Genomic DNA, 26,718 nt, shown 5'->3' with positions numbered 1-26,718 from the left:
CTATTGAAAACCTCCAATAAGGCTAGGGATATGGATATTCTCTTTTATCATATGATGCATTCAAAAAACTATAATGAGTGGTAAAAACTTCTGAGTCCAGTATATCATGTCCTAAGAGTTATTATCTGTTACGTGTGAAAGAATGTTTTACTGTTACCAAGTCCAGTAATGCTTTTAATTGCTTAATCTATAAACTGGAGGGTGTGGATGATCTCTAAGGCCCTTTAGAACTCTAGATTAATAATTAGTAAACTGGACTTGATTTTTAGAGAAACACCAAGTCATTTAGTACAACCTGACTTCCAGGTAATAAATTTCCCTTGATTATCATACTTTCTTCATTCTTTGAACCTTCATGACTCACCTGGCTTTCTCTGAAAACTTCCCCCTCTTCTGTTCACCCCAAGGTTTTGTCCTTGCTTTCTGGCCTATTCTTTTTTTGTTAATTGCAGAAGAAGGAGCCAAGAAAGAGGTTGCCTCACCCACTCACCACCCTCAGGCCTCATATAACCCTAAGTCAGCATCCACCTCTGTTTATTTTATCCTGAATGTTCATACTAGGCACCAACAATTTTATTCTGCTATTTAGTAGTAAAATCAAGCCCAGCACATAGAGGATTCTTTGTGGTTTTGTTTTTCAGCATTTTATTTTGATTCATCATAGTAAAAAATGTTACAGGGCATGTTTCTTTGAATATGATTGAGATGATCATATTGAATTCTATACTCAAATCTGTATTTCTGATCCACTGACTTTGTTTTTCTGTTTTCCTTTCCTGCTCACACTTTGGACAGGACAATCTTTGTTCCCCTTCTGACATCCTTCAGCTAAACCTCAGCGTAAAAAGAACTGTTGAAACACTACTTTCTCTTGGGGCACATTCAGAAGAATCCAGTTTTGTCTCTCTATCTATCCAGCTTTTGGGTTTTGTGGCATTTTATTGTACTTTAATGTTAACTCTCTGTATGCTTTATTATTGGATCTTCCCCCTCTAGCCGAAAGAGTGCATTCCAGTGATTTTTCCACCTCATTCCTATGCTTGGTAAAGGAGGTTTGTTTCTCATTCAAAAGTATTTACATATGTGCTTTTTTTTTTCTGGCCATCAAAGAGCTAATCAATAAAGTAGATAAATCCTGTCCTCTTGTCCCCAGATGAGCAGTTCATGACACTGGGAAGCATTTTTGATGCTAACAGAGTAAAAAGATCATCACTTTTTCTTCTGCTCATTCATCCATTCTCCTGGCCTGCTGCTGCTAAGTCACTTCAGTCGTGTCAGATTCTGTGCGACCCCATAGACGGCAGCCCACCAGGCTCTCCCGTCCCTGGGATTCTCCAGGAAAGAACACTGGAGTGGGTTGCCATTTCCTTCTCCAATGCATGAAAGTGAAAAGTAAAAGTGAAGTCGCTCGGTCATGTTAGCGACCCCATGGACTGCAGCCCACCAGGCTCCTCCATCCATGGGATCTTCCAGGCAAGAGTACAGGAGTAGGGTGCCATTGCCTTCTCTGCTCCTGGCCTGAGAGGCCTTGTTTTTCTCATCATGAATGCTGAGCAGGTTCTACTAATACAATCCTGAGCCTGTTGTTAAAATATGACCTATAAGTTTGTTTCCAAATGGCATAGTAAAATTTCCATCTGGCCGTTTTTCCATGTCTCAGCACAGCTTAAGTACTGAAACTGTGAGAAATATTAAAATTATGACTTGCTGAATTTTTTAGCAGCTATTCATAAGGAAACAGTTGTACTCTTTCTATTCTGGGAGGGCACCTGGTCACTTAGATCTCCATATTGAACTGTGCCCTGAAATCCTAAAATCCTGAAATCTCTTTTTATTAGTAGGCACAGACCCACCTAATAATTATTTGCTGTCTGGATATCTGGAAGGCACTGGCCATTTAATCTTAATAATTTTAATTTGATTAGGATGATCAGTCCAAAGATAATGTTGGTTCCCTAGATTGCTATTCTGAGCCCACACTGAAAACAGCACAGAAGCCAAGTATCTGGAGCTGCCCTTTCAGGGGTTGGCACCTGTCAGCACATTTACTATGTTTTGTTAAACTTCATTTCTGGAATCCTATTTAGAATTTAAAATTGGAATTTATGTATTTTCTAATATATTTGAACTGTGTTAATAGGTAAACTTGTATTTGATAGGTTGTTGAGATTATATCTGAACACTAGCAGGTAAAGTATTAGGCAGCAATCTCTGTTTTGTACCCAAGGCAATGAATATTGTCTCTTTCAGAATGTTTAGTATATTAGCCTCTAGCCTTAATGCTTACAACCACTTTATATTGCATTCAGATTCTGGTTCTTATAAACAGTGTTTCTGAACATTCAGGAATCTCCTGAACTCTGTTAACAAAATTGGACAACTGAACTCAGGTATGAAGGGAGATTGTGAGGAACATAATAACATCATGTAGAAGTCAGTCTGAGGATCTGATTGCTTTGGTTTCTTTCATATTAAACGGGAAAAGTGTTTAATACATTAAAAACTGTTTACTGTCAATGCTGGAACATTAAACACTGTGTTGAAAAGTTCAGTTTTATACAGTAGTAGTGCCTTTCAGAGTTTGGGGGAGACGTTGTTTTTAAGGTGTCTGAGTCAGAGATCAGTTTTGTCAAGTTTTGTCCCTTTAAAAAACCACTGATAATACACATGGTGTGGTGTGTTGTTTGGAGGGAGTAATGGTGCATAAGTCAGCTGGAAGGCAAATGTGCATCTGGAACGCATAAGCCACTGAGGGAATGTCTAAACCACGGGCTCACAGTCACTGGGCACTCCTGAAAGTGGAGATCAAGAAATCTGCCTCAGAGGAAATATGTGTCTCCCCCAAAAGCAGAACACTCTGCAGGTTCATATTAAGTATAGTTAATCTGTACTTGCAGTTGCACTCAAAAGATTTACACAACATTGCTAGCTTTATAAGATCAAAAGATTCCATTTATCTTGTTTTATCAAGGTAAGTATTAAAGAAAAAGAAAGTAACACAAGAATACCAATAACTGCTCATAATACATACATGTTATATTTTTTATTGCAACTGGTTTTGTAAAACTTCCTGTATTAAGTGCCAGTGAAAAGCTGAGGAAAATCTTCTTTAATAAATATGTATAGTCACGTCTTCAGTAGAGCCAGAATTCCACTTTCATTCCCTTGAGAGTAATCATTCTTTCATCTAATCAGTGATAGATGTTATTATGATATGCCTTTTTTTCTTATATGAAAGGATTAACCAAACACATTAATGAGGTAAATAAGAAAGAAGCAGTTTAACTTCCTTAAGCAAATATGTAAACACTTTTCAGATATATGTTCATTAAGATGTTCTTGACTAAACTCACATCATTGTTCTCCAGCATAATTTAATCCATTAAATACTAGGATATGAAACACTTTTTCAGATATGATTACTGTATTTAAATTCTATAATTCAGATTTTTAAGTGATTCAAACTGGACCTTCCATAAATTACCCAGTGTGGTGGGGCTGGGGGGGATTTTCTCAAATACATCTAAATCTCAAGAATATACTTCAGTTTCTTCCTATGATGCCTGTCTGGTATGACAACCCTGATTCTCATAGTCAGGACTATAATGTAGATAATGGCCATTCCTGTCTCATGCAGTCTGAGTTATGCCATGAAACTATCTTGCATTCCTATGGTTTGTAATTTCCAAAGCACCTTCTCCTACAATATTGTATCTTTAGGCTTAAGCCATCTGGTAACTTGGAACGGTTTTTCTGTTTTCACCTGTCTCATTTTACTGATCTGATCTGCATTGCTTTTTTATTCATCAGGAATGAAGGATGTTGCTTTTACTCCATCATAGTATGTTTATCCTCTGTTAGTACAAGTGTATGTGACTTGTTTATTTTCTGATATTCGAAATAATCTGTATGTATTTTTAGTTGTATTAATAATAATAATAAAAAAGTGACAGTGAGTGTCAGGTACCATTTCTGTATAACTCATATGAACAGAGCTCCGATTCCCAGCTACTGACTTTTCATATCTCAATTCGTTATTATGAGGGAGAGAAGAGATGCTTATTTTTTCTTTTCACTTCTGTGACATTCATCCTCTTTTCTCTTTTGTTTTTATGTCACGTTGTCCCATTTCAGGAGCAATTATGTTTGCCTCTCCACATTTTAGAAGAGAAAGGTTTGAGCCAGGTTGCCATGACGGTCCAGGCTCTCCTGGAACTTGCCCCACCCAAGCAGCAGCAGCAGCAGCACCAGTTATCTGCTGTGTAAGGACTCCCGGCACCTTGGGCATTGGCCTGGCCAAAGTGGAACAGGACAGCGTGACTGCTGCTGCCCGCCATCTGCTTAACAAAGCGCTTACGTGTTCTCAAAAGGGACTGTTTCCATGATTCCTGACAGGAATATTTTGCTTCATTTCTCCATTTTAGGGGAGGTTATATCAACTTGCATTGAATTGTTTATGAAGACATGGTTGGTTTTCACAAATGAAACTTCATTACTGAGAAGTAATGAAGTCATTCCAACACTGACGCCCAGCCTGGCTGTGCTTTTCTAGAGTGGGCTCTTTTAAATACTGAAGACTGACTTCTTGGAAGGGTATTTGGCACTCTGGAAGGCACAGACATGCTTTTATTTTTACCTGTTTCCAAGCCCTCTGGAATCCACAGGTTTCAAAATGTGGTTGTTCATTAGAATCTCCTGGAGAATTTGTTAAAATACAAATTCCCATTCAGTGGGTCTACAGTGAGCCTGGGTATCTGCATTTCAACAACCATTCCAGGTGTTCCCTGTAGTGAAGACCATTGTTCCAAACTAGATATTTGTATAATTTGGGGGAGTGATGACTCCACTGTGTTTCTCTGCCACATTGAAGATCAAAAGCTATATTATACTTGGACTGTCCAAAAAAAATGTAAACACTCCAGATTTTGTATAGTGAACCAATGAAACAAATACTGTGGTATTTAAGGCCAGTGTCCTAGGTCTCCCCCTAGCACCACTCAGAGGTTGGACCCATATACCATCCCACTGTTACTCTAATCAAGCACTCTACACACAGGTTCCACATCTTCAGGCTGGTAGCACGTGGCACTCTGCATCTGTGTATTGACTTCTCTGAGCGCACCCCTTCCCCCCTCCCCCCAAGCTGCTACCAGGATGCCTGGATCTGTGAACATCTTCCAGTCACACACGGCAGATTCACTTCCAGCTCCCCAACTAACGGATGATTATGAAAATAAAGGAAAAGCCAAATTTCTTACATTTCTTTCAGCTAAGGGCCAGTTTCCATAGCTGAATTAAAGCACTTGTAGCATTTTAAAACAGCTGCTGTCTTTTCATCTAGCTCCCCCACCAGTGCCTTATTTACTAAACTGTGAGTGTAGTAAAATGACCCAAGGCTCAGACAACACAAAACCTTTATTCAAATCTAAGCCACTTGGGTCTTTTTCCCCCTCTATTTTGAGCCCCTTTTCGTTGTCAGTGGTATCTTCTGGTATTCACTGCCTTTGTAAACCAAGTAAATAGAGTAAGTGAAGATACTAGTTATCTAAGTTTTTTCCTGTTGTTAATTGTTCTGGAGTTTCTTTACCAGTGTGCATATTTAAGCATAATGTCCTCTCTTTTTTATCATGTAGCAGCATCTAAAAGTAACTTTGGATAAAGTCATGTTGTGTATCTGGTCAAAGTAATGTTTTCTCCTTGTCATCACAGGTTTAACCTTATATAATACAAAACATCTGAGCTCAAAAGCCCAATCCTTCAGGGTCTTTACAAAAGTAAAAAGTATTTTAAGTGCTTAGAGCCAGACCCCATTATATTTACAGTTCCAAACAGACCCACCAATCATACAGCTTGTTTAGAATTTTAACCATAAGTATTTTTACTTCTAGTCAGTGTTAAACCTCAGTATAATCTCCAGATTATAGAGAACAATTTGAAATGAAACTCAGCAAAGGCCACTATTTGTCACATATTGTGCAAGGAATAATCCCAATCAACATACACAATGCAACATTCGTGACTAATTTTCCCATGGGAATAATTGGACCTTTTTAATTTATTTCAAATTTTATACTTAGCATGAAACCTTATTCATATATTTTACCAAACTAATTCAAATTTATGTTTGAATTGTTAGAAAATATTTGTGTATAGTTTTGGTTAATAATGAAAGAAAAATATAAAATATATTAAATGTCTTTTCTATGTCAAGATGCAAAACAAGTCATGTTGGAAAATTTTTGTACTCAGTATTTTGTATGTACCTTTTTTCTTTTTTTTAAGCTGGAAAGAAAATTTAACATTTAGCCTTGCTAGACTCTAACATAAGCTGAAGATGACTTTGTAACACATCCACCTGACCATTTATGAGCTTCCTACTGAAGCAGCGAGCGTCCCAGCACTGAAGCGTGAATGAAGAAAAGGCTGAGTGCCCGCCCACCAGGGCCCTTGTCAACTGTGGAGACTTTAAGCCAACAGGTTTCTGGGCTTTCAAACTCATACTAGGTTAGCACTCCAAACAATTTTCTCTGGAAACAACTCATGGGAGGAGCCTCTATACTTGACTAGAATAGAGTAGGACACTTAGTAGCTGTAGGTCACTTTCCTTAATAGCTTTTGAAAATATAGCTTCACAGCTAATCAGGAGTCTGATTTCTCTACTTGGTAACAGTCCAGCAATGACTAATGATAGATTACTATGCTGATGAGTATGATGAATTTTTTAAAACTAAGCGCTTAAATGGTTATAGAAATGAAGGAAAACATGGATATTTAGAAACTTTTTTTATACATATTGCAATAAGATGGTTTATAGCAGATTTCATTTTATTTCTGAAAATGTTATAAACGTGTAATTAGTAAAAAAAAAATTTTGTAAAACACTGTCCTATATTTGTATGTGTGTAAATATAATGCATAAGTTCTAAGAATAAATATGTCAGTATCATGTATGTTATTTTAAATTGCCTGTATGCCACTTTACATATTGACATTAAAATAAAAGACAACACTTCAGTAGCATGAAGTTAAAGGCTGATGTGAAAATGTTCATATCTAAAGCATGGTTTCCTTGGGAAATAAAAGGGTAAATTCTCTGATGGAACATTGGTAGAAACTCGTAATAGCCCCTTGAGATCAAAACGTACTTTTTAAAGGAAGTGTAGATACAAGTATTGTCTTATATTTGGAGTTAGGTATGGCTTAATTTTGAAATATTACATATCTGGAAAGTTTTTCTCAGAAATTTCCAACTGTTCTGTAATTGTCTTAATGTTCCAAGACAGTTCTGTTCTGATTAATCAAGCCAAGAGTGACCCCATGAGTGGGCTCGTGTTCTTTTAAAAGAACATGACTAAGCTTGTGCCAGGCACGGGTTAGGATTTTCACATGTGTTACCTTTTTCAGTCTTAATACCCCATAAGATGACAGTCATTGAGTAATAAGCAAAGCAGCTATAGGCCCTAGTATCTCACTTAACCAAAAATATCTCCAAACTCATCTCCCCACTGACCTGTATCTTCTGTCTTCCCTATGTATGGGTTGTATATCCTGACATCGCATTTCTATCTTCCATTTATCATTTATATCCCTACCTATTTCCCAGAAAAGGAGCTGAAGCAGTTTATAATAAGATACATGTTCTTACGTGACATTCCCCATTAAAAAAAAAACAGTAAAGTGATAATAAATTTAAAAGGCAAGCACCAACCTTTATTAAAACTTTACTGTGTATGTATTATGCTGCTGCTGCTGCTGCTAAGTCACGTCAGTCATGTCCGACTCTGTGTGACCCCATAGACGGCACCCAACAGGCTCCCCCGTCCCTGGGATTCTCCAGGCAAGAACACTGGAGTGGGTTGCCATTTCCCTCTCCAATGCAGGAAAGGGAAAAGTGAAAGTGAAGTCGCTCAGTCGTGTCCAACTCTTTGCAACCCCATGGACTGCAGCCCACCAGGCTCCTCCGTCCATGGGATTTTCCAGGCAAGAGTGCTGGAGTGGGGTGCCATTGAAACGTCACCTTGTAGTTCCTACTGAACACCTCACTTTTGCTTTTACTACTATCATTTTTCACAATAGGCAAATTGAATAGTCAGAATCAGATGTTACAGGAAATTACTGACGTTTTAATGCATCACTATAACTAAGATTGTGTGCTTTTTTTTTTTTTTTTTTTTGTCTGGTGAGCAAGAGCAAAAGGAATCTTCACAAGACTTGTAAAAATACATATTCCCAGCAGTTTTTTTTGGGGGGGGGAAGGGGGGATGGTTCAAGTTATGAAGAAGCCCTAAGTCACAGTATAATCCTAATTCAGGGTTTGAAAACTAGTATAGCAGGCAAAGTGACCTAGTGTAACCAAGCCTCACCTAGGAGTATCCAAATAAGAAACAACCCATAGATGAGTTAATCTGTGAAAGAGATTTCTTAACTCCGTTCAGGTCCTCCTTCCCATCTCCAGAGCACCAACAGAAAAGATAACTCGGTCACTTCTTGCCTCTCCTCTTGTCCTTCTCTTTGCCTTTTCCTTTTACATCCTTGCTGTCATCTTTGTCCTTAGGCATTTTGAAACCACCAATTTCTCTCCGCACCACAGTGCCTCGCCACCAGGCCTGGAGCTGAAAGAGAACAGGGAAGTGAGTATACTTTGTACTAGGCCTGACAAGCTGCATTTTTCTTCTATGCATGGGGAAGGTTTTTTCATAAACTAACTTCTGTGAAGATGGTCTCTGAGACACAGAAATGGCCAAGCATGCCTTAAGGCAGTGCTAGTCTGTTCTGCAGCTTGAAGTCCTACACTCTAAAGTTCTCAAGGAGTAAAAATAAAAGGAATCTGATTAGGCCTGACTTTCCTTTGCATGTAGAAACCTGATTACCTTGTACTGCTGCTCTGTATGAACATTCAAGTTCCCCAAATCTAAAAACCATTTGCTCCAAAAGGGATGCTAGTTGCCTGAACCATAGGTAACTCAGTCAAAAATGTGCAGATAAACTATAGATGATTCAATAGGTTTCCTGGTGCATTTCAATCTCTAATGATTGATTCAGTTCAGTTCAGTCGCTCAGTCGTGTCCGACTCTACCATCCCATGAACTGCAGCACACCAGGCCTCCCTATCCATCACCAACTCCCGGAGTCCACCCAAACCCATGACCACCGAGTTGGTGATGCCATCCAACCATCTCATCCTCTGCCATCCCCTTCTGCCCTCAATCTTTCCCAGCATCAGGGTCTTTTCAAATGAGTCAGCTCTTCACATCAGGTGGCCAAAGTATTGGAGTTTCAGCTCCAACATCAGTCCTTCCAATGAACACCCAGGACTGGTCTCCCTTAGGATGGACTGGTTGGATCTCCTTGCAGTCCAAGGGACTCTCAAGAGTCTTCTCAACACCACAGTTCAAAAGCATCAATTCTTCAGCACGCAGCTTTCTTTATAGTCCAACTCCTACATCCATACATGACCACTGGAAAAACCATAGCCTTGACTAGACAGGCCTTGGTTGGCAAAGTGATGTCTCTGCTTTTGAATATGCTATCTAGGTTGGTCATAACTTTCCTTCCAAGGAGTAAGCATCTTTTAATTTCATGGCTGCAGTCACCATCTGCAGTGATTTTTGGAGCCCAGAAAAATAAAGTCAGCCACTGTTTCCACTGTTTCCCCATCTATTTGCCATGAAGTGATGGGACCAGATGCCATGATCTTAGTTTTCTGAATGTTGAGCTTTAAGCCAACTTTTTCACTCTCCTATTTCACTTTCATCAAGAGACTCTTTAGTTCTTCACTTTCTGCCATAAGGATGGTGTCATCTGCATATCTGAAGTTATTGATACTTCTGGCAATCTTGATTCCAGCTTGTGCTTCTTCCACCCCAGTGTTTCTCATGATGTACTCTGCATAAAAGTTAAATAAGCAGGGTGACAATATACAGCCTTGACGTACTCCTTTTCCTATTTGGAACCAGTCTGTTCCATGTCCAGTTCTAACCGTTGCTTCCTGACTCGCATACAGATTTCTAGAAAGAGATAAAAAATATCTTTTTATTGAAAAACATTTGCTTTGGGACAACTGCTTCTCTTTTTCAAGATGCAATCACTTTTTATGTTTCTATTTTTTTTTAAATTTTATTTTTAAACTTTACATAATTGTATTAGTTTTGCCAAATATCAAAATGAATCTGCCACAGGTATACATGTGTTCCCCATCCTGAACCCTCCTCCCTCCTCCCTCCCCATACCATCCCTCTGGGTCGTCCCAGTGCACTAGCCCCAAGCATCCAGTATCGTGTATCGAACCTGGACTGGCAACTCGTTTCTTACATGATATTTTACATGTTTCAAAGTCATTCTCCCAAATCTTCCCACCCTCTCCCTCTCCCACAGAGTCCATAAGACTGTTCTATACATCAGCGTCTCTTTTGTTGTCTCGTACACAGGGTTATTGTTACCATCTTTCTAAATTCCATATATATGCGTTAGTATACTGTATTTATGTTTTTCCTTCTGGCTTACCTCACTCTGTATAATAGGCTCCAGTTTCATCCACCTCATTAGAACTGATTCAAATGTATTCTTTTTAATGGCTGAGTAATACTCCATTGTGTATATGTACCACAGCTTTCTTATCCATTCATCTGCTGATGGACATCTAGGTTGCTTCCATGTCCTGGCTATTATAAACAGTGCTGCGATGAACATTGGGGTACACGTGTCTCTTTCCCTTCTGGTTTCCTCAGTGTGTATGCCAGCAGTGGGATTGCTGGATCATAAGGCAGTTCTATTTCCAGTTTTTTAAGGAATCTCCACACTGTTCTCCATAGTGGCTGTACTAGTTTGCATTCCCACCAACAGTGTAAGAGGGTTCCCTTTTCTCCACACCCTCTCCAGCATTTATTACTTGTAGACTTTTGGATCGCAGCCATTCTGACTGGTGTGAAATGGTACCTCATAGTGGTTTTGATTTGCATTTCTCTGATAATGAGTGATGTTGAGCATCTTTTCATGTGTTTGTTCGCCATCTGCATACAGATTTCTAAAGAGGCAGGTCAGATGATCTGGTATTCTCATCTCTTTAAGAATTTTCCACAATTTATTGTGATCCACAGAGTCAAAGGCTTTGGCATAGTCAATAAAGCATAAATAGAAGTTTAAGGATCAAAACTCACCTTCAAAAAGGATTTAGTTAGCTCCCTTGAATATCTTGGTCATTATATACAACTGTTCTGAATACAGTCTGGGCTGCTTTAAAATCAGACTAAACTCCAAAGACAGAGCAAATCCACTAATGAAAACAAAAATGGTCTTCAGCTACTTCTTACAGTTTTGCTCTAAATTGAGGAAATTCAACAAATAGAAAACACTATAGAAGCTCAATAAACACTTGCTAACTATACATCGGACTCTCTCCTAATGGAAAGCTCAAGTTTGGGTTTAAATACCTGGTCCTGAATGTATTACACTTTAAAGCTTACTTCCTTAGTTTACCCCCTTATACACATCCCAAGCCACAGCTTGCATACCACAGGGCCTCAACAGATGCTCTTTCAGAGAGAGGGGCAATCCTCAACAGTACAGTTTCAGTGCAGCTGATGTTATATTTGCTTGAAAATATTTCCCACAATCTGCCTTGTCAGTTTCATCATCACTAATAAATACAAGTTCATATAAAATTTTTGTTTCTGAACTACTACTTACCCTTTCACCTTTTTTGAGAAAAGCTCTTATCAAAACCTAGCAGATAGTCTTGCTAATATAAATAGGATCTTAAGAAGCAGTGGGATATTAAAAAATTCTTTTAAGAGCTCTGTTGATTAGAAATAGTATTCATAAGTTTGACCTCTGGGCACAAGGTCTAGGCTCTGCTTCCACTGTTAACCACCTCTTCCGTCCAAGATTAAAAACTGGGGGGGCATGTCCTCCTAACTGTATCCCTGCACCACAGACTATGGCAAATTCCAATGATTAGGTCATGCTTCCTCACAGATCTCCTGCTCTGTGTTTGATAATAAACGAGAGGTGCTTTGCATTCCTCAGTGTTCGGCCAGTTACAGAATTGAAAAGGCCCCAAGATGCAAAGTATGGTTTTGTACCTTTATGATGCTCCTCAATTCCAAGTCATCCTGTTCTCTCTTCTTCCGGGTCTTCTCCTTTTCTATACGATCTTCAATGATGACTTGTTCATATTCCCTTATCTGCAAAAGTAGACATTAATCATGTGTTACAGGACCCAGCCAAGCTGTGGCCCACCCAGACCCTCTTCTTTTGTTCATGCCACATGGCTTGCAGGATCTCAGTTCTCCCACCAGGGATTGAACCCAGGGCCAAGGCAGTGAAAGCCCAGAATTCTAACTACTAGGCCACCAGAGAACTCCCCAGCCCTACATTTTTAATTAAAAACTTTAAAATGAACCATACCAAATTAAGCCCTCCAAAAAAGAAGAGATTTACTTTATTCCTATATTGTCAGTATTCACATTAGCTTTATAATTGTCCCCCAAATTTTTTCAGCTTGAATAAATTTGCTTTAAAGTTTGCTAATAAAAATGAAATACTAACTTTGATATGTGGCTAATGACATCAAAATAATGTAATAAAAAACTAATAGAAGGCACACCTACAAATAACCATCCTTTAAAAGAAATTTGAGAAGTTCTACACTTATTCAATGATGAAACCATAATCAGAAGGTTTTTATAAATCATTTATAAATTATCTTCAGAGATCTTAAAGTAGAAATTAAAATAGTATCTAGCTCAAGGGGTTTTGGATAGCGTTAAAATAAGTTATGTATGTAAATCTGGGTTTGATCCCTGGGTTGGGAAGATCCCCTGGAGAAGGGAAAGGTTACCCACTCCAGTATTCTGTATAGTCCATGGGGTCACAAAGAGTTGGGCACAACTTGAACGACTGAAAAAAAAAAGTAAAATACTAGAAAAGTGCCCAGGCCAGATTAAACCCTTTCAAGTGTTGGCTGCTGCTGTTATTGTCCCATCAATGAGGACATCATCATCATCGGAAAAGAATCCCAGTGGTTGACAGGCACACCTCCACTTCATGACCAAAAATTGTACCCCAGCTACGCAGCTCAGCTCCCACCCACTTCTGCGAGCTCTGCCTTAACGCTATTGAGACTCCCCCTTCCTTACCGTCTTTGCAAGTTCTTGAAGGTGTGCTAAGTCACTGGCCTTAGCAGATTTGAGGGCATTTAGTTCATTCTGTTTCATTTCTGTGTCCTTATCAAATTTCTCCATCCAGAACTCTAGCTTCTCCTCAAGCTTCTATTTGGAAGAAAAAAAAACAAACATTAAAATGTGGCCAGACATGAAACAGTATAGACTGTATGAAATCATGTATATGAGGTTCAAGAACAAGCATGACTGTTCTATAGGGAAAGAAGTCAGAATAATGGTTACTTTGGGGGGGGATTGGTGGTTTATTGATTGGGAATGGGGTGGGAGGGAAACTTCAGGGATGCTAAAGCTTCTATTTGGAAAAGAAAAAAACATTAAAATGTGGTCAAACCTTTGACAAGTCTTAGCAAGAAACACAGAAGACACAAACTTTTAAAAATAAAGGATGGAAAAGATAAGTTCAGAAATAAAAGCAAATTTAAATTGTAAGAGACTACAGTGCGTTATCTTTGTACTAATAAATTCAAAATGAATATTTTGATGAAATGGATTATTTCCAGGAAGACGTAAGTTACCAAAAATGACTCAAAAAGTTTTTTTAAGCAATGACATCAATAATCATTTAAAAAACAGAAAAGGGAGCCAAACATCTCTCCTTTACCCAACCAGACTATTTATGACTGAATTTTACCAGTTTCAAGGAACAGGTAATAATCTATTTTGTTCTGTTTCTATTAAGCTAGCTAGCATCACTGATCACAGTGCAACAAAGAAGCACCAAAAATGAATCTATAGAATAATCTCATTTATGGAATACATAAATACAAAATAAAAATCTATAATTCTAACAGTCTAGTAAAAGAATCATAAATTATGAACAGAGTAGATTTATCCCCCAAATTTAAAGATGATTCAACATCAACAAGTCTACTAATATATTTTAACTTATTAACACATTAAAAGAAATCATATCTTCTCAATGGATTTAAAAAAAAATCCATCTCATAAAACTCAATCTTCATTCCTGATTAAGAAGAAAAAAAAAACTTAGCAAGATTTGACTAAAAGGAAACTTTATTAACTTGATAAGGCTTACCTACCATAAACCTACAGCCTAAATGTCATAAAATCCCCATTTGTGTCAGTTATCAATTTATTGCCTCTCAATTCCAAATCATCCTTCACTGACCAGCTTTGTAAGACTGGATGATTGCAGCGAACACTTCTTTCTGCAAACGGGTACAATATTCAGCTTTGTCAGTAGAGGGTGCTAGAGGGACATGACGGAGGAGCTTCTCTCCTTGGTTCCCATGTGCTTCCTCCTTTGTTTCTGGGCACAGCTGATGGTGTCATGGACGTGGCATACTCAAGGGCACTTGTTCACCAACTTTTACTAACACAACAGACAGAGTCTTGCTTGCCAAACACAGTCTACAGTTCCCTGCTTGCCAGCTTTACCCCACTAGCTGTAAACCAGCTCTGACCCAGGCAACAAAGCAAATATTTATTCCTCCCTTGGATACTGTCCTCCAGCCCTAGAGTTCTCTTGTATCCTTCCTTTTTAGCCAATCCCTTATTAGCAGTTAATGATTCTTTTCTTAATATGTTCCCTGCTCAAATTACCAATGTGGTTTCTGTCCCCTAACTGAATGATAATGATACAGAATTATTATCAAAACTAGTTTGTCTCCCACCTTCTAATTCATGTGTCTCACTCAGTCATCTAAAATCCTTGCTTCTATTCATCAGATAGAATCGGCATAATGCAGTAAGCTACTAGGGGTCTCGTGGAAAGTCAAAGCAGGCAATGATCTCTGCGACCGTAATGTGGCAGAGAGAGCAGACACAGCCCTGATGCAACTGTGAGTGTGTACTGCTGGCCCAGCCAGGTAAAAGTAAACTGTTTCTGCAGTTTTTTCGAAATGAGTTTGGAGACAGGGAGTTTAGTCAAGTTAATAGCTGCTGTTCAAGATTTTCTCCAGTAAAGATATGACATCTGGAACAGTATCTGCAGTTGGAGTCACCATTCGATTATATTTACATTAGTCCACAGTCACTCTCCAAGATCATTCAATGGCACAGGCCAAACAGCTGACTTGAATGGGAATGTGATCAATGTCACTACCTCCACTTCGAAGTCTTTGATGTTGGCATTAATTTCAGCAGTTACACTGAGACTACAGTACTGCTTATGTTCACTATCTTGGTAGGGATGGCTTCTCTTAGGCCCTTCCTATCATAATGGCCCTCACTCCATGAATCAGGAGCCAAGGTGAAAATTCTGTTACCAAGTATGTCTTACTCCAACCATATGTTCAGTAACTGGGGAAAATAACCATAGGGTAGATCCATAGAAAAGTGAGCCCAGAGTAATCGGACTTAAGTCTCCATCTATCACCTGACCATCATAATCACCCATTTTGAGAAGGGTCCACAGTGTTGTCTTGAATCCCCAGGAATTAGCATCAATTCAGAGCCAATGTTCAGTAACCTCAAAAGGTCTGGGTATTTTCTTTTTTCCAGTGCATAGTCACTCTAACAAGTAGGTCCCTTGGGTAAGGCTTAGAGGAAGATTCAATTGCATTACTTGTACAAGTGAACAGTTGCTAGTGAGTTCACCTTCAGGGGGACCTGCTGCCCTCAATCAAGGGGCTCTGGGTCTGTGAATTTACTTGGTTTGGAACCTGGGTGAGAGGCCACGACTCTTCATTGTGGTGATTCAAATCAAGTTTTTGGCTACTAGATTTGGACTTTTTCTCTGCTGTATAGCTCAAGTACTGCTTTATCCCAGTACCTCCCTGTAGTTAAGTGCAGCCACATGTCCTCTGGCACTCCATGATCCTACCAACTCCACTGAAATCAGGACTGGCATCACCTGTGGTCTTACCTGGCCTACATAAGAAAGCAAGCACAGGGCTTTTCAAGGATGCAGGTATTCCCCTAACTAAGAAACTGAAGTTGAACAGTTCTATGAAGACCTACAAGACCTTTTAGAACTAACACCCAAAAAAGATGTCCTTTTCATTATAGAGGACTGGAATGCAAAAGTAGGAAGTCAAGAAACACCTGGAGTAACAGGCAAATTTGGCCTTGGAGTACAGAATGAAGCAGGGCAAAGGCTAATAGAGTTTTGCCAAGAGAACTCACTGGTCATAGCAAACACCCTCTTCCAACAACACAAGAGAAGACTACATACGGACATCACCAGATGGTCAACACCGAAATCAGAATGATTATATTCTTTGCAGCCAAACATGGAGAAGCTCTATACAGTCAGCAAAAACAAGACAGGGAGCTGACTGTGGCTCAGATCATTAACTTCTTATTGTCAAATTCAGACTTAAATTGAATAAAGTAGGGAAAACCACTAGACCATTCAGGTATGACCTAAATCAAACCCCTTACGATTATACAGTGGAAGTGAGAAATAGATTTAAGGGCCTAGATCTGATAGATAGAGTGCCTGATGAACTATGGAATGAGGTTCGTGACATTGTACAGGAGACAGGGATCAAGACCATCCCCAAGAAAAAGAAATGCAAAAAGGCAAAATGGCTGTCTAAGGAGGCCTTACAAATACCTTGAAAACAAGAGAAGCAGAAAGCAAAGGAGAAAAGGAAAAATATACCCATTTGAATGCAGAGTTCTAAAGAATAGCAAGGCGAGATAAGAAAGCCTTCCTCAGTGATCAGTGCAAAGAAAGAGGAAAACAACAGAATGGGAAAGACTAGAGATCTCTTCAAGAAAATCAGAGATACCAAGGGAACATTTCATGCAAAGATGGGCTCAATAAAGGACAGAAATGGTATGGACCTAACAGAAGCAGAAGATATTAAGAAGGGTGGCAAGAATACACAGAAGAACTGTACAAAAAAGATCTTCACAACCCAGATAATTACGATGGTGTGATCACTCACCTAGAACCAGGCATCCTGGAATGCAAAGTCAAGTCAAAGCCTTAGGAAGCATCACTACGAACAAAGCTAGCGGAGGTGATGGAATTCCAGTTGAGCTATTTCAAATCCTGAAAGATGATGCCGTGAAAGTGCTGCACTCAATATGCCAGCAAATTTGAAAGACTCAGCAGTGGCCACAGGACTGGAAAAGGTCAGTTTCATTCCAATTCCAAAGAAAGGCAATGCCAAAGAATGCTCAAACTACCACACAATTACATTCATCTCACACGCTAATAAAGTAATGCTCAAAACTCTCCAAGTCAGGCTTCAGCAATACGTGAACCATCAACTTCCAGATGTTCAATCTGGTTTTAGAAAAGGCAGAGGAACCAGAGATCAAATGGCCAACATCCGCTGGATCATTGAAAAAGCAAGAGAGTTCCAGAAAAATATCTATTTCTGCTTTATTGACTATGCCAAAGCTTTTGACTGTGCGGATCACAACAAACTGGAAAGTTCTGAGAGATGGGAATACCAGACCACCTGATCTGCCTCTTGAGAAACCTGTATGCAGGTCAGGAAGCAACAGTTAGAACTGGACATGGAACAACAGACTGGTTCCAAATAGGAAAAGGAGTACATCAAGGCTGTATATTGTCACCCTGCTTATTTAACTTATATGCAGAGTACATCATGAGAAACATTGGGCTGGATGAAGCACAAGCTGGAATCAAGATTGCCAGAAGAAATATCAATAACCTCAGATACGCAGATGACACCACCCTTTTGGCATAAAGAGAAGAAGAACTAAAAAGCCTCTTGATGAAAGTGAAAGAGGAGAGTAAAAAGTTAGCTTAAAGCTCAACATTTAGAAAACTAAGATCATGACATCCAGTCCCATCACTTCATGGAAAATAGATGGGGAAACAGTGGCAGACTTTATTTTGGGGGGCTCCAAAATCATGGCAGATGGTGACTGCAGCCATGAAATTAAAAGACGCTTACTCCTTGGAAGAAATTTTATGACCAACCTAGACAGCATATTAGAAAGCAAAGACATTACTTTGTCAACAAAGGTCCATCTAGTCAAGGCTATGGTTTTTCCAATAGTCATGTATGGATGTGAGAGTTGGACTATAAAGAAAGCTGAGTGCAGAAGAATTGATGCTTTTAAAGTGTGGTGTGGAGAAGACTCTTGAGAGTCCCTTGGACTGCAAGGAGATTCAACCAGTCCATCCTAAAGGAGATCAGTCCTAGGTGTTCATAGGAAGGACTGATGTGAAGCTGAAACTCCAGTACTTTGGCCACCTGATGCGAAGAGCTGACTTATTTGAACAGACCTTGATGCCGGGAAAGATTGAAGGCAGGAGGAGAAGGGGATGACAGAGGATGAGATGGTTGGATGTCATCACTGACTCAATGGACATGAGTTTGGGTAAACTCCAGGATTGGTGATGGATAGGGAGGCCTGGCATGCTGCAGTCCATGGGTCACAGAGAGTCAGACACGACTGAGTGACTGAACTGAACTGAACTGGATGCATTAGTAAAGAACTGTCTTCTAGGAAGGAGTGTCTCACAGAAACTTGTTAGAGGTGGGTGTTTGAGTCGGTGTTAGACCACACATGATAAATTCACATTGTATTCCTATCTCCCTAAGTCTTTTGAATTCTCTCCTCCATTATAGCAAAGAAGCACTGACATCTCCACTTCATTAAATGAGTCCAGGTTTTAGCTAACCAATCAAGCAAACTGTTAAGAGTCACCTCCAGCTGCACAAGCTAACACATTAAATCCAGACTCTCTAGTAAACAGGTCCACATCAATGAACTTGACCTAATCCAGTGTTCTATTCTACCTTCCTTGGCCCAACAACCTTAGAATCCATTCTCATACCTGTCTCCAGGGCTTATGCCAATATATATCAGTAAAGTCTTGTAATTCTTTTAGAATGTAAGTTATGTCCTTCTAAGTTATAGTCATCCGAGTTATATACGAGCCTGGAACCCTCTGAGATTTGACTCTAGTGATGGAACCACGGACAAAAGGGGTGATTGCACTAGGTCTTGAGAGCTAGCATCCCTTTTCAAAGCATCTGCCTCAGATGCAGTTATTATCACAGGGCTTTCAGGGAAAATAAGACTAATCTCCTCAGACATAGGAGGGCAGGCGACTTCCACCAGCAAGAGAGGCTTACGGAGACGTGGGGTTTCAAGAATGTAAATTACATACCAGGAATTCCCATTCCAAGTTGCAGGGTCCTACTTTCTCCCAAGGAACCCTAACTTTCACATGAGAAACTCGTCATGACCATGAATGAATTCATGTATAATACTGACTGAAACACCATTAAAACCAACAGTAGAGAAACAGTGCCACAGTATTACTTTAGTAATACTACTAAACATTACACTTGCCATTCTATGTATACAATAAGCCACAAAATGGAAACAGATGTATAAATAATGAGAGGGGAAATAGGAAACTGCTATTATTTACCGTCAATAGGAGAAGCGGGTGACAGAGGATGAGATGGTTGGATGGCATCATTGACTCAAAGGATATGAGTTTGAGCAAACTCAGGGAGATGGTGAAGGGCAGGAAAGAAACTCTGGCGTGCTGCAGTCCAGGGGGTTGCAGAGTCAGGTACGACTTAGCAACTGGACAACAGCAAGATTTTCTACCTAGAAAATCCAAATGAACCAACTCGAAAACCATTAAAAACTAATATGAGGGGATATAAGGAATCTACAAAAATGAATAGCCTTTCCATATAGCCTGCACTTAAAGGCATGTCCACTGAGAGAAAGATGGTTACCTAAACCTTGGTATATCCCCTCTTTGGCATATTATACACCAAGTATACTGCTTTAGAAAAAATTAAAGACAATGAAAATTTTTTAAAAAACTGGGTCTGTAAAAAATATATACTATGATATATATATACTATATATATATAAAATATATACATATCCAATTTATGTCAAAACAAATATAAATAAATAAATACTAAAAACAAGTAAGCATTTAGGTATATACACAAGAACATACATGAAAAGAAAAAGATATGGAAGAAATACTTGAAAATGGGAGTAATTAAGAGAGCTTTCACTTTAAAAAATCTATATATTTCTGTACTGTTTCAAATTTTTCATTAAAAAGTATCTATGTATTGCTTATGTTATTGGGCTGAAGATCTGGGTAACATTAACTTTATCCATCCAACATCCATTTATCCACCAACTCATCTGACTGTTATCAAATACTTGCTCTATATCTCACATTTGAGGTAGGTAACATGACTCATAATCCTGAAATTGCAGGGGTGCAGGTTCTAATAGCCTAGTGATATGTTTTTCAGTAAAGCCCTGTGAGACAGCATCTAGAAATCATCTTCTTTAACCACAAATTTGGAATTATTTACTAAAACTTCATCAGCTTTCTCAAAGGTAGGCTATATCATGAGTAAGTTGGAAATTTTTTTCCTTATTCAGCCAACAGAGATATTTTGAAAGGTTCTTTCCATCCAGCTTGTTTTGTTACTAGTATTGGAAATACTAATTCAAACCATTTCAGTCACATAATTTATATAATTATATGAATAATTTCATAATTCACACAATAAGAAATAAAGTGAGTAAATAAATATGTGGAAAAAATGGTCAATTCCATTAGTAAGCAAAAAAAAAAAAAAAAGGCAAAATAAAACAACTCATTAAACTAGCAGACTTAAAAAAAAATATCTAAAGCAGTTAGTTCCATTGAGGATACCTTCAAATTAGTACCTGTATCCCTTGCTGATGTCAGTGTAAAACAGAGACTACTAGCAATATTTATCAAAAGTCACAAAATACCAGTCTCTCAAATAATAATCTCATGCTTGAGATTTACTTTTAGCAAATAATTGCGGTGAAGAAAACAGTCATTTGGGCCAACCTTTCATTACTGCATTATTTACAGTAACGAAACTTTGGAAATAACCTAAATATCCAGAACAAAGAGTAACAAATTATAGAATAACTACTCTGTGGAACATTATAAAACCATTTAAAATTATTTTACAAGGAGACTATGATAAAATGAAAAAAATGGGTGAAAAAACAACTGGCAATTTTTAAAAAATCTTCACACAACTAAGAATGTTACTTTTATAATTTTAAAAAAATCAGGAAATTTAAAATTATGACTATGAGGCAATATAAGAACAAGAAAATAGTGCCTTTTATAATACTAAATGACAAAATTTTACCTGTACCCAAATTACAGCTTTATAAAACATTTATCCAGATGGATAACTTATACAGAAAACATGGGCTATATAGCTCTTTTATTAGGCTGGTACGATTACGGTCGATTTTTCTTTCCTTAAAAAAAATTGTTTTGCTGTCCTTGGCATTTTATAAGTGGGAAACAAACACTTCAGAGGATAAGAAAGGTTTGGGGACCCACCTGCTGCTCCTTTCTAAGGAACAGTTCGATCTCGGCATGAATCCGGTTCTCTTCTTCAGTTTTCAGCCGTAGCTTCTGTGAATAACAAACCAACATCAGAATTCTTCCCAACAGGGCTGCAAGTGAGTTCTCAAGATTAAGGGTGTAGCTGTAACAGCAGGACAAGTTTTCTCTACCAGCTGGGATCCTAAGAACTCCACGGTATTCCTCCAGAGCAGCAGTGCCATTTCCCTGAATTCAGTTCATGTTCACAACACATCTGAGTCATGTCGGGCACTGTGTTAGGCACAGGCAACAGCCCAGAGCAAGAGGGCCATAATCCTGTTGCCTGGAAAGTGCTGTCCATTTAAAGAGAGAAACAGTGCTTCAAGGGCACAAGGTTCTCAGGCCTACAAAAGGACATTCCAGAGTGCAAAAAAGTGTTTGCTGTCACAGTCTTAAGCCACACTTGGGAAATAAGCTTTCCGATAAGCAGGGACTCAAAGAACGGAGTCCCCCTACTGCATGCAGATGACATGCTTGACTAATGTTTGCTCCTTCTCGCCAGCATCTTGTTCTTTTAGCCATTTAGCCTCCTCCCCAAATGATTATTTTTAGAAAAAGTTTCCAGGAAGTATACAACATGTTACTATTTATCTGTAATGTGGAAATGAAAATTTGTAGTTCTTAGTACAATATGACAAGTTTGGTACTGAGTATATAAAGAGATTTTAAAAATTTAATTAAATTAAATGTCTTTAAGAGAGGGTATGATTTAAAGAAATCTGGAAATAAGTTTTGAGTTTTCTTAATGTAAATATATGTTATTTGAAGTAGATTATTTCTATGACTTAAGGGCAAAATTTCTTAAACACTGCTCTGAATGAACTGAATGAGTTCCATGCAGGGGGGAAAATAGCCTTTTTCCTCTAAAATGAGGGTCTACCCTTATTTTTTTCTACTGATACTTTTCACTGTGACTTTTCATTTCTATTAATATAAATTTAGGTGTGCATGGAGTTCAGCTTTCTAAATTTTGTATTTCTTAATGGCGGGATTTGTGGAAAATTCTTCAAAAGATGGGACTACTAGACCACCTGACCTGCCTCTTAAGAAACCTGTATGCAGGTCAGGAAGCAACAGTTAGAACTGGACATGGAACAACAGACTGGTTCCAAAGAGGAAAAGGAGTACGTCAAGGCTGTATATTGTCACCCTGCTTATTTAACTTATAGGCAGAGTACGTCATGAGAAAGGCTGGGCTGGAAGAAGCACAAGCTGGAATCAAGATTGCCGGGAGAGATATCAATAACCTCAGATATGCAGATGACACCACCCTTATGGCAGAAAGTGAAGAGGAACTCAAAAGCCTCTTGATGAAAGTGAAAGTGGAGAGTGAAAAAGCTGGCTTAAAGCTCAACATTCAGAAAACGAAGATCATGGCATCCGGTCCCATCACTTCATGGGAAATAGATGGGGAAACAGTGGAAACAGTGTCAGACCTTATTTTTTTGGGCTCTAAAATCACTGCAGATAGTGACTGCAGCCATGAAATTAAAAGACGCTTACTCCTGGGAAGGAAAGTTATGACCAACCTAGACAGCATATTGAAAATCAGAGACATTACTTTGCCAACAAAGGTCCGTCTAGTCAAGGCTATGGTTTTTCCAGTGGTCATGTATGGATGTGAGAGTTGGACTGTGAAGAAAGCTGAGTGCCGAAGAATTGATGTTTTTGAACTGTGGTGTTGGAGGACTCTTGAGAGTCCATTGGACTGCAAGAAGATCCAAGCAGTCCATTCTGAAGGAGATCAGCCCTGGGATTTCTTTGGAAGGAATGATGCTAAAGCTGAAACTCCAGTACTTTGGCCACCTCATGCGAAGAGTTGACTCATTGGAAAAGACTCTGATGCTGGGAGGGATTGGGGGCAGGAGGAGAAGGGGACGACACAGGATGAGATGGCTGGATGGCATCACTGACTCGATGGACGTGAGTCTCAGTGAACTCCGGGAGTTGGTGATGGACAGGGAGGCCTAGCGTGCTGTGATTCATGGGGTCGCAAAGAGTCAGACATGACTGAGTGACTGAACTGAAGTGAACTGAACTGAATGGCAGGATGAAAAATATTGGTTGGGTAAGAAAAGTAGCAGCAAAAACCTACAGTTACTGAGTATCTTGTTTTGCCCTCTCCCTGTAATTACCAGAAGAAATGGCAGGCGGATTCATAAACTAAGGATAAAGTGACCAAGAGAAGAAAGTACAACCAATTTCAAAGTCCTTACAAAAAATTAGGAGATGTAAGCTATACCCCATCAGAATCTCTGCTTGTAAAAAAGCAAGTCTTCATCCTTTTTTTGTCTTTAACCTCAAATGTTAGGATTGCTGGAGAGAGAGAACAAAGATCAGAGAAGTCTCCCTCTCGCACCTCCTTTGTCGGCTGAAATATCGGGAGTGACAGTTTGAAAGCCAGTCATTAGATTCATTCCTAATTAACAGTGATCACCTCAATCTCTTCCAGCAAGAGCTCTTCTGTTTTGCTACATTTTTTCTGGGTCTGGGAAATCTGCAGTTCTGTGTTTCTCTTCATATAGCGATTCTCCATATTGGTTTTTGCCTTCATCTCTTGCAACTGGTCCTTGAGGTGAGCAATATATTCATTCCGATTCTGTAGAGGTTAAGACCAGATTTCTAAATTAAAATGCATTCTACCTCCATTCAGCTCAGTCAGCAGCTTAAGCTTTTGTACTTACATATCAACAGGGAACTGGATCTGTTTTTCTGCTATCACACTAGGAGAAATTTACCCAATAATCATGGATAGTATAAATGAAAATGAAAAGCAGTTCTAAGACTGTGGGATTCTTCCCTAGGCACATTATTTGGGTATCCTGTATCCACACAGATTTCCCATTACTATTTCATTTTAGTGGAAAGAGCACTGGACTAAATGATCAAAAGACCTAACTTCCCACCCAAGCCCCGCCAATTGTGTGAATTAGGACACATCAGTTAAACTCTCCAAGTCTCACCTTCTTTACAATAGAAACATTAATATCCACCCTGCCTGAAATATCTTAGCAAGTAATTATAAGGATTAATTGACAATGTGTTTGAAAATTCTTCCCAGGTTACAAAGTGCTTGGCAACTTCTCTTCTTTTTTTAATTGCATTAACATTGGTTTATAAAATTACATCAGCTTCATGTGTGCAACATTATATTGATATTTCAACTTCTGTATACATTACAATGTGCTCAACACCGAAAATTTAGTTTCCATCTGTCACCATATAGTTGACACCCCTGCTTTACCCGTTTCTTACCCCCAACCCTTTCCCCTTCTGGGACCGACTACTCTGTTCTACATGTTTGTTTTGGTTTGGTTTGTTCATCTATTTTTGTTTGCTTGTTTTAGATTCCACATATGAGTGAAATTATACAGTATTTATCTTTCTTTGTCTGACTTATTTCACTTTGCATGATAATCTCAATGTCCATCCATATTGTCAAAAATAGCAAGATTCCATCTTTGTATGGCTAGGAAGTATCCATTGTCTATACACTGTTGTAAACATGTACCACACCTTCTTTATCCATTTATCTGTCAATGTGAATATAGGTTGTTTCCTTATTGTGGCTGTTCTGAACAATGCTGCAATGAACACAGGGCTACATACACCTTTCTGAATTAGTGTCTTCATGTTCTTTGGATAAATACCCAGAAGTAGAATAGCAGAATCATATGGTAGTTCTTAATTTTTTGAGGGATTTCCATACTGTTTTCCAATGCTGGAGCTGCCACTAAGATATATAGTACTAGAAAGATACTTTCAGAACAGGATTCCAAGAAGGAGTTATTTCCCCACTGAGCCTAGGAATTCTCATTTTCCTTAAATTTTTAGTGCTGGACAACTGAAAATATAGATAGATAGATACATAGATAGATATAGAAATATATCTTCCATAAGCTAGAAGAATTTGAAACTCTGATGATTATTAGAACACTATATTGACTCCGCCTCAGTCAGTCTCTTCCATCAGGAAGCTTTCATAAGCCTCTTATCCTTCTCCATCAGAGGGCAGAAAGACTGAAAACCACAATCACAGAAAACTAACCAATCTGATCACATGGACCACAGCCTTGTCTAACTCAATGACACTATGAGACATGCCATGAAGGGCCACCCGGATGGATGGGTCATGGTGGAGAGTTCTGACAAAATGCAGTCTACTGGAAAAGGGAATGGCAAACCACTTCAGTATTCTTGCCTTGAGAGCCCCATGAACAGTACAAAAATGCGAAAAGATAGGATAATGAATGATGAACTCCCCAGGTTGGTAGGTGCCCAATATGCTACTGGAGATCAGTGGAGAAATAACTCCAGAAAGAATGAAGGGATGGAGCCAAAGCAAAAACAATATCCAGTTGTGGCTGTGACTGGTGATGAAAGTAAAGTCCAGTGCTGCAAAGAGCAATATTGCATAGGAAACCAGGAATGCTAGGTCCATGAATCAAGGCAAATTGGAAGTGTTCAAACACAAGATGGCAAGAGTAAACATCGACATTTTAGGAATCAGCGAACTAAGACTGGAACGGGTGAACTTAACTCAGATGACCATTACATCTACTACTGTGGGCAACAATTCCTTAGAAGAAATGGAGTAGCCATCATATTAAAAAAAAAAAAAAAGAGTCCGAAATGCAGTACTTGGATGCAATCTCAAAAACAACAGAACGATCTCTGTTCGTTTCCAAGGCAAACCATTCAATATCACATTAATCCAAGTTGATGCCTTGACCAGTAATGCTGAAGAAGCTGAAGTTCATCGGTCTTCTATGAAGATCAACAAGATCTTCTAGAACTAACACCCAAAAAAGATGTCTTTTTCATTATGAGGGACTGGAATGCAAAAGCAGGAAGTCAAGAAGTACCTGGAAGAACAGGCAAATTTGGCCTAGGAGTACAGAATGAAGTAGGGCAAAATCTAATAAAGTTTTGCCAAGAGAACGCACTGGTCATAGCAAACACCTTCTTCCAACAACACAAGAGAAGACTCTACACATGGACATCACCAGGTGGTCAACACCGAAATCAGATTGATTATATTCTTTTCAGCTAAAGATGGAGAAGCTCTATACAGTCAGCAAAAACAAGACCAGGAGCTGACTGTGGCTCAGACCATGAACTCCTTATTGCCAAATTCAGACTTAAATTGAAGAAAGTAGGGAAAAACCACTAGACCTAAATCAACTCCCTTATGATTATACAGTGGAA

The 26,718-nt window shown here is 38.9% G+C and overlaps 2 protein-coding genes across 12 annotated transcripts in view; one reads left to right on the top strand and one right to left on the bottom strand.

Annotated features, from left to right (window-relative positions):
• The window catches only part of LRCH3 (leucine rich repeats and calponin homology domain containing 3), a 107,701-nt gene extending 100,677 nt beyond the window's left edge, over positions 1 to 7,024 (top strand). For 6 of the 8 annotated variants that reach the window (XM_070788926.1, XM_070788901.1, XM_070788894.1 and 3 more), the window contains one exon: positions 796 to 3,950. In XM_070788926.1, the coding sequence (XP_070645027.1) occupies positions 796 to 996 (201 nt within the window). In that variant the 3' untranslated portion in view covers positions 997 to 3,950. Of the gene's footprint in view, positions 1 to 795; positions 3,951 to 4,134 lie in introns of those variants that run through there. The other 2 variants (XM_070788938.1, XM_070788910.1) reach the window with 1 other exon arrangement.
• A 660-nt stretch (positions 7,025 to 7,684) lies between these two features.
• Positions 7,685 to 26,718, bottom strand: part of IQCG (IQ motif containing G) — a 54,181-nt gene continuing 35,147 nt past the window's right edge. For 3 of the 4 annotated variants that reach the window (XM_019957003.2, XM_019956995.2, XM_019957012.2), the window contains 5 exons: positions 23,948 to 24,109; positions 21,466 to 21,540; positions 13,137 to 13,268; positions 12,081 to 12,182; positions 7,685 to 8,612 (listed from right to left, as the gene is read on the bottom strand). In XM_019957003.2, coding sequence (XP_019812562.2) covers positions 8,481 to 8,612; positions 12,081 to 12,182; positions 13,137 to 13,268; positions 21,466 to 21,540; positions 23,948 to 24,109 — 603 coding nt within the window. In that variant the 3' untranslated portion in view covers positions 7,685 to 8,480. The other variant, XM_070788972.1, reaches the window with a different exon arrangement.

Source organism: Bos indicus, chromosome 1 (genome assembly GCF_029378745.1).
Source record: "Bos indicus isolate NIAB-ARS_2022 breed Sahiwal x Tharparkar chromosome 1, NIAB-ARS_B.indTharparkar_mat_pri_1.0, whole genome shotgun sequence".
NCBI lineage: Eukaryota > Metazoa > Chordata > Mammalia > Artiodactyla > Bovidae > Bos > Bos indicus.
The sequence above is the reverse complement of the archived record's forward strand: the minus strand, read 5'-3'. Positions and strand labels throughout refer to the sequence as shown.